Here is a 13,611-nt window from a genome sequence, read left to right as displayed (position 1 = left end):
GTGTTCATTGCAATTTTTGTCCTATCTTTAATTTGCTTGCTGTCTTATACCTAACCTGGCAATAACTTCTAAAAGTTTTCCGAATATTTGCAGGGTTCTTTGACTAGAGGAACTCAATTCTAGATAAAGTTTCCTTATAAAGTTTATAAGTACTTATTTTTTTTTTGCTTTTCTATGCTCATATCAAAATCCTCCTCTAGCTATTGAGTGTCTTTTATGTATTTATGTTTGTGTGATGATTCTTTGGTATTTTTTACGCAGTCTTTTACGTATAGATCTATATTTTAGTCGTTTGTTTCCATTTGTGTTTTCCAAATCGCTCATTTTAGCTTGTTTCTTATTTTTCTGGTAACCTCCATCTGCCGAAAGCAGCTCAGTATTATTATTTCGCTTGGTGCTTATCGCAACGACAATCGTTAATTCGGCTATTCGTGGAATACGTCAAAGATTATTAAGCTTCAAGATTTCTTGGGAATTCTTGTAAAACCAGTACAATAGTTGATAGTCCAAAGAAACACGAAAAGATGGATAACCTTGGTTTGTAAATCTTTGCAAATGAACCACACAAGAGTGGGTAAAGGTATTAGTTCAATTGAAGTAGTGAAGAGGTAGTTCAGACCTAGCAATCCTATGTATTTCATACTAACTGCATCATAATGTTGATGTTTGTTATAATTGGATTAGAAGCATAGACACTGCCACCCGATTTATGTAGATATGATACCCTTTACTAGGTCTACAAGCACGTATCTGTACATGTTAGTGAGCCAATTTTTCTTACTGCATCTAGCATTTAGCTAATACTTCTGTGCTTAAGTGTCGTTTCATGGTGATGGGCAGCAATGGTGGTTGTGTAAATAGGCTCATTTAAAATCATCATTATTCCTCATTAGCAGACTTTCTAGAAAATGTATTTGCGTGGAAATCTCCAAGAAGGCTGTACTGGAGTCCGTAAAGCTAAGGTCAGGTTGCTTAAGTATTGAGGCACAATCGCATTTCTGATGACATTCTTGTAAATTTTATTACTGGTGGAAGTATCTTACATTCCATCCCACGAATATTTATTGGAATTCGTTGGACACTGCTGTCTTCTGTCGACTAAAGTCGCAAGACTTTTTCGATATCAGATCTGGGAACCCTTCATGGTTTACTCCTACAATAAACATGTCGTCACACCACAGACATTTACTTTGTATCAATTTCAATTTGACTGTCTATTTCAACACGACAGCTTCGATAAACTCCTCCACAAGGATAATAACCTTGTGGAGGATTCACTTCAACATACTCGCTATAGAAATTATCTCTGTCATTGACAAAACTTTACACGAAAAAATTAGGATAATTAAATTAGATTTTATTAAGATTAAGTCTGAATTGTCAATCATCAACTTAAATCTTTGCAAAAATAAAATATTGTTTCCAATTTTTTTTATTAAACATGTAAAATTTTTGTAATCTTCCTTAAAACACACTTTTTAGATAAAAATTCCAAATGGGTATGCTTTGTTTGACTTTAGCATTTCCCTGTCGACTTCAAACATTATCCCGAATATTTTCATAAAGCGCGATTCCTTCGTTCCGAGTAGTCCTGCGTTTTTGCCTTGGGATCGAGGGAAAACGTTTATCCTGTCGACACTTACATCAATAGCCCGGGGGCGGAAGCAAAAGCAGAGCAACATCGAGCGGGATCGTCTCGAAAAGCACTCCCAGAAGATTCATTTCCCGAGCGATATTGGACTTTCTCTCCCGCAGCTATACAATATCCACACTTTTATATTGATGTCTATTGGATTCGTACTTAATTAATTTTCCATCAGGGCTTGACGGTACTCGGTAAAGCGCTGATTTATTTTTAATTTCGAATTGAAACGGAATTGAGAGTCCTTCTTTCTCTTCTCAAATCATCGGACAGAGGACCTTAATTTAAACCTAATCAAATAAAACCTTTGAAGATTACTTACCGTTATTATTTTTTTGTAAACAGATGTAAAAGCTTCCAAAATTGTAAACGCGGCGAAGTGTGTCGTATTCCTGGTTGTTCCGTTCAATCAACTCCACCAGGAACACCTATTCCTATTAGATTATCACAAGCACCAGTTGAAACGTTTAAACAATTTCTTTTATATGTTTATACAGGAAAGGTAAAATTGTATAAAAATTAACTTTTCGGGTAAAACTAAACAAATATTATTTTTCAGATTTTGTTACAAGACAGTAGTGTTTTCGAAATGTTAGCTTTAGCCCAAGAACTTGGTGTTGACGAATTAAGAAATGCTTGTGAAGACCATGTTACTTCAACCCTTTCAGTTGCTTCAGCATGTACATTTTTAGCCACAGCTATGGATATTCATGATCGTACACCAGGTAAGTTTTTTATAAATATTTTAAAACTAAATACACAGTACAACAGCCATTCTGGGGGGTGAAAAATTTTAAGTCAGGGTGAAAGTACTATGTCAATATAGTAAAACCTCCAAAGGGTTTGGCGTTCTCAGCCCAAATTTTTTTTATGACCTTTTATATTTCTTTCCTTATCTTGATGTTTGTTTGCTTAGTTTTTGAGTTATAACTCAAGAATCATTGATGATTTCTCATTTCATTCTTCAGCAACGACTAAGGCTTAGCTAAGGATAAATAAATAATTTTCATTAATATATCCATGTAAAAAATTAAGTTGTACTAATTTTATCGACTGAAATATTCAAAAAATTGTCAAATTTCGAAAAAAAAAAAGTTCTTTGAAAAATAACGTCTTTACTCGGGAGTTCTACGAATTGTAACTATAAAAGAGTATTCTAATATAAGTATATAGTAATATAGTAGTACTGTATTAGAGAGAGAAAACAATATTTATTTGGAATATAAAAATAATAACTATAACAAATACGAATAAATAAAAAAAATACATATATAAAACAAATATAAGATAAGTCCAAAAGGGCTATAGACCTGAGTATTCCTGCCCGAATAGTATTGATTTTATGAAAATTAACAAAAATTAAGGACAAACAAAGTTTCAAGAAGAACAAAGTTTATACGTTCATAAACATTGCTCTAGAGTCTAGGCTTTTTCAATGGTGATTGTTCGGGGCTAGTGTCATCGCTATCGCAATTATCGCTGTCATCAATTTCTAAGCCATACATAATGTCAACTTGTGACTCCATTGTTGACTCTACTGCAACTTCTGAAAATTCTTTATTATCAGGATAATCCATGTCTTCGAACACATGTCTACTCCACCAGCGAATTTCCGCAAGAATTGCACTCGGCGACTGTTTTCCTCTGTATCTGGGATTTGTTTTTTTTATTAAAATTAGTTTGAAAAAAAATCTCGTAGATATTACCTAATTTCAAATGGCATAGCAACTTGATGATAGCGTTCGCCTTGTTCATCAGATTCAGTGGCCAATTGTCTGCTGAAGTAATCCAGATGATGCAACAGAAACATCGTAGTTGCTAGAACGATGCTTTTCCAACAAGCCTTCTATTACTTCTTTAATTGCCTTCCAAGCATCCAATTTAGCGTCAATCAAAATATTGTTGAATGCGTCACATTTAATAAGCTTTCGTATATCTGGACCATTTAGTACCTAATTTCAAATGGCATAGCAACTTGATGATAGCGTTCGCCTTGTTCATCAGATTCGGTGGCCAATTGTCTGCTGAAGTAGTCCAGATGATGATGTAAATAGTGAATTTTCAAAGACATGTGGACGCCAATCATCGAGAACGATGTTAACATCCTTGCGACAGAAACATCGTAGTTGCTAGAACGATGCTTTCCCAACAAGTCTTCTATTACTTCTTTAATTGCCTTCCAAGCATCTAATTCAGCGTCTATCAAAATATTGTCGAACTTTTAATAAGCTTTAGTATATCTGGACCATTTAGTATGCCTGATAGCGATATGAATTTATTGCAATAGAAAATCATGAGAAATATGTTTGGGAAAGGTGTAATTTTCCACGAAATTGAACAAATGTATGTTATTATAACTACCTTCTTTAATTTTAATTTCGCTGGGTCTCTCGCTGGAAAATTCTTAACAATTCCAAGTTTAATGTTCAGTGAAGCAATAGCTTTCGGCACCAGAGGTTCACGAATAATAGTGGCCATTTCTAACCTACTGTGCTCTTTATGTTTCCATCCGTGGCATGCATATTGGTCTCCGGTAAATCTTGTATCCCAATCGCACAAAAAGCACATATATTTTATACAGCCGCTTCGAAAACCGCAAAGCAATGCTACAACTTTTAAATCGCAGCATATGCGCCACATATGTTTAGCGTAGTTAACCATTTTCAAAATATGTTCTAGTGCATTATATGTTTCTTTCGTTTCGGTACTATACGCGATTGGAACCGAAGGTTTTTCATTGGTCTTATGCTGCAAAACCGCTTTCAAGATGAGTTTTGAACTGTCAATAAATAATCTCCAGTCATCTGCTTCATATTTTGTTTCCATTGCGTCCATCAATTTTCCTACATTTGATCAATATGCAGAAGTTTTTTCATTATTCACAACAAATAAACTTTGGTGTGTTGCCTGACGATTTCGATAAGCTGTGACTTTCGTACCGGGTGCCAAAACATTTGTTTGATTTCAAAAACGAAGTCAGCTGTTCTGATTTATGCTGTGTCAATTCCAATTTAGCAACAATGGAATCAAGCTGATTTTGATTTATAAAATAGGCTGATTGGATACAGATGGTTCGGGATCATATGAGGGATAATCACTTGAATCATATGTTGGTGTAAAAGTCGGAACAGTCACAGAAGATAGAACATCTGGACTGAAACATTTTGGCACAGGAATGTAGGCCGAATGAGGCAATGGTCTTTGGCCACTTGCAACACCAACGTAATTATACGATTTTCTTTCCGTTTTTCTTAATGCGGCTCCTTTATTAGCACATGCGTTGCAATTCAATGGATTATACCCGTCGCCAGGATTACTTGGAATACCGAATGGCATAGATTCACGTCTTCTATTTTTCCAATCCATTAGGCTATTGTAACAACTTTTACACACTCTATTTGGCACCCAATTTTTGTTCACTATAACATTTTGATAGAAGTACATCTCGTATGTTTGAACAAAATATGCACTGAAATTTCCCTGTTCTTCATGTTTTGGTACATAGCAATAGCAAAAGCTATTTATATCTGGCTTACACACTTCCATTTTTCGCGTAAAATCATCAAATTTGTTCATTTTTTCTATCAGGCGTACTAAATGGTCCAGATATACGAAAGCTTATTAAAAGTGACGCATTCAACAATATTTTGATTAACCCTGAATTGGATGCTTGGAAGGCAATTAAAGAAGACTTGTTAGGAAAGCATCATTCTAGCAACTACGATGTTTCTATCGGAAGGATGTTAACATCGTTCTCGAAAATTGGCGGTCACTTGTCCTTGAAAATTCACTATTTACATCATCATCTGGACTACTTCAGCAGACGATTGGCCACTGAATCTGATGAACAAGGCGAACGCTATCATCAAGTTGCTATGCCATTTGACATTAGGTAATATCTATGATATCTTTTTTCAAACTCTTTTTAATAAAAAAACAAATCGCAGATACAGAGGAAAACAGTCTCTCTCTACAATAGTATTACTATATAACACTTATATTAGAATACTCTTTTATAGTTACAATTCGTAGGACTCTCGAGTAAAGACGTTATTTTTCAAAGACAAGTTTTTTTTCGAAATTTGAGAATTTTTTGAAGATTTCAGTCGATAAAATTAGTACAACTTAATTTTTTACATAGATATTATTATAGAAATTAATGAAAATTATTTATTTAAGCCTTAGTCTTTGCTGAAGAATGAAATGAGAAATCATCAATGATTATTGAGTTATAACTGAAAAACTAAGCAAACAAACATCAAGATAAGGAAAGAAATATAAAAAGTCGTAAAAAAAAATTTTGGGCTGAGAACGCCAAACCCTTTGGATGGTTTACTATACTCGCCAAGTACTTTCATCCTGACTTGGAATTTCTCACCCCCCAGAAAATGACCCCGAAAATGTTCCACAGTGATATGATATCACTGATATTAAAATCAGAGAATGTTTATTTTTAAAATTTCCCGCGATTATTGTGGAGCCATCTATGAATGAATTGTCCAAGTTTATGAAGTGTTATAATTACAAAAACGTTTTTGCAAAAATCAATTTTTCCCAAAAAATCTGAAAAATTAATATAAATTGAGACAACCATAAAATGTCCACAAATTAATGACACAACTTAAATAAAAAGTTAAATTTCACCTAATTGTAGTAGCGCCATCTATAAAAAAAACGGTAAATTTCTGATCTATCAAAATTACAACCTAACCTAAATTTTTCGGCGTCACTAAAACGTTTTGGCACCAACACTATTTATTTCACGATTAAAGTAAATAATTAACATAAACGATGGCTTTTAAACCACAAAAAGTTCAAAAGGTAATGGTACAACCCATTAACCTAATTTTCCGTTATTTACAAAACCGGTCGCGAGTTCAAGTGTGGTTATATGAAAACGTTAATCTGCGAATCGAGGGCCACATCGTTGGTTTCGATGAGTATATGAACTTAGTTTTGGACGATGCTGAAGAATATTACACCAAAACGAAACACAGGAGGCAATTGGGGCGAATTATGCTGAAAGGAGATAACATTACTTTGATACAAAATGTTAACCCGGAATGAGAATTAGAAAATTAAGAATGATGTTTAAATTCTGATGTGTATTATTAAGATTAGTTCTTAAGGATTGTAATGTTAAGATGAATAGGAATAAACATTATTTTGAAGAATTGTGTCGTTTTTTTAATAAATTATTATTGTCCTTATTATTTTTGAAAACTTCTTTTTGATTTTACAAATGTTTTTTAGGTGGGAAAGCAGCGGCGGCTTTTGTGGAACGATGTACTAGTTTTATTGGAGAAAATGCAGCAGAATGTGTAAAAACAAATTCATTTTTATCACTTTCAAAAGATGCAGTTATTAAATTAATTTCATCTGATTATGTAAATTATATTTATTTTTTAAGTAATTGTGATTAATTGATATGTAATTTTTGCTAGTTATATCTTGAAGAAGAAGATGTATGGAGAGCAGTTTTAAATTGGGCTAAATACCAAGCAGGTGTAACTCAACCAACAGCTCATTGGACAGAAGAAGAACGAGCAAGAGTTTGTCAACACTTAGCTACTGTAATTGGTCATGTAAGACTTTTATTAATAGACAGTCAAGTATTTGCTGAAGAAGTTGAACCAACCGGCGCGGTTCCAATGGAATTAAGTTTAGAAAGATATCGACATGCAGCTCTTCCAAGCAAATACTTGGAATCACATGAAGATCAAAGATTGCGACCAAGAATTTCACCACATTTATTTCCAAATTCACACATAATAGGTCATGATAAGAGCCATTTTCAAAGAATCTTAAATGCTTGGTATGGGAATTCAAAGCAATCTTGGAGATTACTTTATAGAGCCAGTAGTCATGGATTTTCCGCGACAGCTTTTCATCGACATTGTGATGGAATTGCACCTTTATATGTTATTGTTTTGGGTACAAGAGGCGAAATTTGCGGTGGTTTTAGTGACGTTGCTTTCAAAAGACCACAAGGAAAAACTCATTATTTGGCTTCAGATAAAGCATTTCTTTTTACAATTTATAATCATCAGAATGTGCCACCCACACAATTTCATATAGTTAAGAAAACGTTTGCAATTTGTTATAATCCAGAGTAAGTATTGAAAACATTTTGAAATTGATAATGATACACTAATTAAAAAATTATTAAAATGAAAGTAAGTTTTTTTAATTGTTTTAATTAGTAAATCATTCATTTTATTAGTATATGTAAAAACGCCCTCCTACTCTTACTAATCCATTCAATAATTTATTTTGTTGCATGAATTATAAATAACTAATTGTAAAGTGAGTTTCTAAAAGGTTTTCTTATACATCTTAAACACAGTCAACTACATAATAATATATCAAATATTGGCGGATCATGACAAAATCAGTTACATATCTTAGCTTCAAAGCTGCTTTCTTTGCATGTATGCTTTACATTCGAAATGTACTGTATGTAATTTTATTTTATTTATTACATATTCGGGATGCATACAGGGAGAATGTCCCCAACAAAGCATCCTCATTAAAACGAAAAATTAATATAAAAAATTGTAACTAAACTAAAATAAATACAACAATAAAGCGATCGACAAAACATCCGCTAAGTTAGTTAGTACGCATTTTCTAAAAGAGCGTAAAGAAACGTTAAAGAGAGATACATGGTTGAAGCCTTGGTTATAGGAATTAAGAATTCGACTACTATCCGTGCAAAAAGTCAAGACCCCTTACTTTAGAGATCGATATCTTCGTAAACGCTCGATGGAAAAAATTGCAGTAAAGTTTATTGTAATCAGTGAACATTTCTGCGTATCATATGTTAATTTGAAAATTTTCGGGTCCGCGGTTTTTCTTTTATCGCGAGTTAAGTGAAAAAACTACCCCATTTTTGAGAGTGCCAGCAACTTTGTCTACTTTGCGATTTTTTTATCCAAAACTATTTGATGAAAAAATTTCAAATTTGAACTGGTTATTTTTTCGATATTCCATTATAATTTCGTGGAAAATCGCGGTTGAGTAGGATGCGGTTATTTCGAAAACGACCTGGCGGATTTCAACGCGGTTTTTACCAAAATATGTCAAATAATGTCGGTTCTCGGATTCCGTTATCAGTTTTTCAAAATTAGGGCTCCCTAATTTTTTAAGAGCGATTTAATGGAATTACAAATTAAAGAGAAACAGAAGTAAGTTCTGCGGGGAGAGGAGGGTTCCGTCCAATCGGAACAGATGGTATGTTCCAGACAGTACGTCGCGCCTTTATCTTACCTACATAAAGAAATAAGGCGCAAAAAAAACTGCAATATCGAATTGCTAATAGCAAATACAGCTGTAACAATATAAATTTGAGGGAAGCAAAATGAGCTATTTTACAGAATTCGTCGAAGACGATCCGTGATCTTCCAGTAATCATCACAAACACATCTAAACTTAACTAACTAACTAATGATACTTAAACTTTAAAAAAATAATAATAATAATAAAAAAGAAAAAGAGAAAACAAAATAAAACACAGACAAAACTAAAACAATCATCGGTCTGATATAACACAATTTTGTAGACCGGCGAGACGATAGCAACAAACCACCCAGCAACAAACTTCTTCGTTTATATTTCCACCTACTTCTAGGGCCCATATCTTCGTTATCTAGAAAGATAGCGAAAAACTAAGCACACGGTTGGAAAGCTTGGTCTTTTCTCTATCTTAAACCGAGTTTTCGTCCGCCGATTTACCTCAAGATTACCAAATTTCACGGCCTTGTGCAGCCGTTACCAGACCTAAATTCAATAAATGATTTACATATTCAGAAAGAGCTGACCTTGGACTATCTTATTCCGAGTTTTCGTCCGTCAATATCTGTCGGCGTCTGTCAAAAAAACGCTCCTGAAAAGGAGCCTACGGTTGGCAACAAACTTTACTTTTGTATTTCCATCTATGTACTTTTCGGACGGATATCTTTGTTATTGGCACCAAACTGTTGTCGCCCTTGTAACTTTCTCAGAAAGAAATCGCGGAAGCATCCAAACCGTAGTATTTAAGAATTGTTAGCAAAAGCTTATGACTTACCGTGTCACAAACCTTGTGTACTCAACAAGACAAGAATGGTCATATAACCGCTATCTATCGCGCTTAATATATCATCAATGACACACGCTAAAGCAGTAGTACAGCTATGACCATGCCTAAAACCTGATTGAACGTTTGGTAAGATTATGTTTACTTCGACGTGTTGTTGCAACTGTACAGCTCTGTTCAGATTTAATGCGAATCGTCCGCTGTTAGCTCCGACATGACGCTGGTACTGGAAGAAGACGGAATATCTTTTGTTTCTATTCAATTCGATTTCTGAGACTAAAGGAAGTTACCCTCTTCCTTAACCCAGGTAAAACCATCCCAGTTTGAAGTGGGTCGAAAAATGGATCACACTTTTTTTAAATGTGTTAATTTTATTTTATTTTAAATCTTTTTTGATATTTTTAAGAACAACAAATACACGACTTTTTGTATGTTCCTCTAATAAATGATTTTAGAGTATTTCTATAAATAAAACGTCAGATAAAAATCTCAGTAATATAATTAATATAATATAAAACTTATAAATAAAGCTTTATGAAACTTACCATATTTCCATCTTTAAAATACACATAGTTTTCTTTTAATACTAATTTATGAAACTTTCCTTCAAATTTTAAATAGAATTATCAATATCAAAATTACGTGTCCGTTCAAATTTGTCCGTTTTCTTAAATACAACATGCCTCGTGCTCCTGGTCAACGAGAGTCAGGTTTGACTACGAGGCGAGCAATTATTGCACTTCATCAAGAAGGATCTATTCTTCTAAACGGGAAATTGCCGAACGTGTAGGCTTATCAATAAGATTTGAAGAAAACGGGAAAGTTGGCCTTACGACATCTAGATCAGGCCGAAGGCTTATTCTTAATAATGCTCAACGAAGGGGAATTGCTGAATACGTCACCGCCAATCCATTTACAACGTCCACAATTATCAAGGATTTAATTCGATTGAATACATTCAATAATGAGGTTAGGCGAATACCCTGGCCAGCGCGGTCACCTGATCTTAACCCAATCGAAAATCTATGGGCTTTGGTGGAAAAACAGTTCAATAAAAATGCCAACTTTCCGATTCGCAACGTGGATAATCTGCGCCGCAACATTACAGTTGTGTGGGAATTGTTTCACGACAAGGATGTATGCGAAAAAGTAGTAAATTCGATGTCCACCAGATTGCAATGTTGCATAGAGAATAATAAGTATTATACAAAATACTGATAATATTTGATGGTATAATGGACCTTATAAAATTCTCCCCAATTAGATTATTATAATATTTACATTATATTTTTTGTTGTATAGGAGTACTATATTATATTATATTGACTTTTGATTTTATTATATTAAAATGGTTATCGATATATTTCAATATATGTGTAGTTTATATACAGGGTGATTCATAAGTAATGGGCCAAATTGTAAATGTACGTTCAGGAGGCCAAAATAATAATATTTTCATTAACAATAATGGGTCTTAGTCTGCTCCTTACTGAGATACAGGATGTTAAAGCGAAAAAAATAAAATAGATTTTTGTTAATAGATCAGCTACTTTTCTACATAATGACTCATAGTTGACTTATAGTTTTTGTAAGGGTAAACAATAATGTGTGAGAGGATTTGAGTTAACTCGTAGATGTCGCCACATGCGCCATATGAATTATGAAACGTCAATGAGCTTTTACGTTTAATGAATAGTTTAAAACATTTTATTGTTAAGTAAACTGATTCATTCTTGTCCTAACATAAATCAAAATACCGAGACATAATCACTTTTCAAACGAAGAAATGAGAGACATGTTATGCGTTTACGCACGTGAAATGTACCCTTACAGAAGGCAGCCAAACCGGAAGATATTTCAAAATATTTATAATCGATTGGGTGAAACAGGTTCATTTCGTCCAAAATATCATACAGGACGTCCTAAGATTATCACTCCGCAGCAAGAAGATGAAATTTTGGTAAGAATTGCGCAAAATTCTGAAATAAGCACTCGTCGATTGTCTGCAGCAACTGGAATAAGCCAACCATCCGTGACTAGAATTTTACACAAGGAAAATTTATATCCCTATCATTTTATACCTGTGCAAAATTTACTTCCAACAGATTATCGAATCAGAGTTCAATTTTGTCAGTGGCTAAAAGGAAAATTGAATAATAATCCAACATTCCTAAATAACATTCTTTTCACGGATGAAGCAACCTTTACCAGACGCGGAGTTTTTAATTGGCGAAATAGTCATGCCTGGGAAACCGAAAACCCTCGTTTAAAAAAAGATAGACATTTCCAGCACGAGTTTAAAATAAATGTGTGGTGCGGTGTAATAGGCAATACATTACTGGGCCCAGTTGAATTACCTCCTAATTTAAATGGAGAGTCATATTTAATTTTTTTAAATAATGACTTAGTCGACGTCTTGGGAGATCTTCCATTACAACTAAGAAGAAATATGTGGTTCATGCAAGACGGTGCTCCTCCACATTTTTCACGTGCTGTGCGCGAACATCTGAATGAAACATTCCCTCACCGTTGGATTGGACGTGGTAGTGAATTTCAGTGGCCACCTCGCAGTCCCGATTTTAATCCACTTGATTTTTATGTGTGGGGTTACATGAAATCAATGGTCTATGCTGAACCTACTATAAATACACGAGACGAGTTATGGAATAGAATTCAAGATGCAGCCAATTCAATACGAAATAATCCTGCTACATTTTTTAAAGTCAGACAATCCTTAACCAAACGGTTAAATGCGTGTATAAATGCTGGTGGTGGTCATGTTGAAAACCTTTTGCAGTAGCTCATAATTAAGCTTAAATTTAATTTAACTTCGCACAACATTAACATGTAGGTTTTGATAACAGTTGTCGTAAGTGGTCTTAGTTCAAGTCTGTTCTAATGTTGTATTTCGTTTTATTAACTGGCGTACAATAAATTGTTTTATTACGTAATTTTTTTATGGTTTCAGTTTAATATTGTTATCAATTATCAATTACGGTTAGGTAAATGTCAACATTCCATGCCATGCTTGTGTCTTAACAGATTAATGCTACGTCGACCACCGTGAAATGTAGTGTAGTGAATTAGTAAAATTCAAATATCTCGAAACTTACTATCAATATATAATTTTCATTTCTTATGAGGTTCGACTTATCGTTCCACTGTATTACCAAAGTAATACAGTAATTATTAGTAATTATTTTCATTTACTACAGGAATTGTGTAAAGTAAATGGATTGCTTATATTTATTTATTTTCTTAATTTTGTGATTAAGTCATCTTGGCTATAAATCACATCACCCCGCTTGCCTGTTCGGAACTTTTACAACACTACAGAGCAGGTAAAACCTGGATTGAATGCCTCGTGAACGTAGGTCGTTTCTAGTACAATTTTATGCCTCTACGAGCAGCTCTTTTCGCATTATATCTGAACAGAACTGTACATTAACAATTTTTTCTAAAACCTTTGACATTACAGTTAGGATACTTATTGGACGCAGGTCGGACGTGAGAATCGGATTCGCTGCTTTCAGTATGGGAAGCACAACCACCAGTTTCCATGCAGAAGGGAAAACGCCGTTTTTAATACAAAAGATAATAATATGAGTGATACAAGGCGATAAAAATGGTACAACTTAATAGATATTTCATCAGATCCAATTGCATTAGATCTTATTGACTCCAGAGCTCTGAAAATGCCACCTTGCGATACCGTTGAATCGGGTCAATAAAATAGTCATTAATGACAGAAGCATTCGCAAAATGGTTAGATAGTGCTCTATGTTTGGATTTAACTAAACTAGTCATTCTCAACGCAGACCAAAATCCAGCCACGCTGCCTATATCCAAAAACCTTTTTTTTTTTTATTTTATTTAAATGGGACGCAAACAG

The 13,611-nt window shown here is 33.9% G+C and overlaps 2 protein-coding genes across 3 annotated transcripts in view; both read left to right on the top strand.

Moving 5' to 3' along the window:
• Positions 1-13,611, top strand: part of LOC111415957 (serine-enriched protein) — a 33,583-nt gene that overhangs the window by 15,338 nt on the left and 4,634 nt on the right. For both annotated transcript variants that reach the window (XM_023047864.2, XM_023047863.2), the window contains exons 3-6: positions 1,988-2,144; positions 2,202-2,367; positions 6,896-7,029; positions 7,087-7,754. In XM_023047864.2, the coding sequence (XP_022903632.2) occupies positions 1,988-2,144; positions 2,202-2,367; positions 6,896-7,029; positions 7,087-7,754 (1,125 nt within the window). The remainder of the gene's footprint in view (positions 1-1,987; positions 2,145-2,201; positions 2,368-6,895; positions 7,030-7,086; positions 7,755-13,611) is intronic.
• Positions 6,340-6,816, top strand: LOC111415959 (Small ribonucleoprotein particle protein SmE). Its single transcript, XM_023047867.2, has one exon. The coding sequence runs from the start codon at positions 6,434-6,436 to the stop codon at positions 6,707-6,709; it is 276 nt and encodes a 91-aa protein (XP_022903635.1). The 5' UTR covers positions 6,340-6,433; the 3' UTR covers positions 6,710-6,816.

Source organism: Onthophagus taurus, chromosome 1, assembly GCF_036711975.1.
Source record: "Onthophagus taurus isolate NC chromosome 1, IU_Otau_3.0, whole genome shotgun sequence".
NCBI classification, from domain to species: Eukaryota; Metazoa; Arthropoda; class Insecta; order Coleoptera; family Scarabaeidae; genus Onthophagus; species Onthophagus taurus.
Note: the sequence above shows the minus strand (reverse complement) of the source record. Positions and strands in the feature narration are given on the sequence as shown.

Excerpts from the sequence above, each read along its gene's own strand:
- LOC111415959 (XM_023047867.2), top strand. The coding sequence starts at position 6,434 with ATGGCTTTTAAACCACAAAAAGTTCAAAAGGTAATGGTACAACCCATT.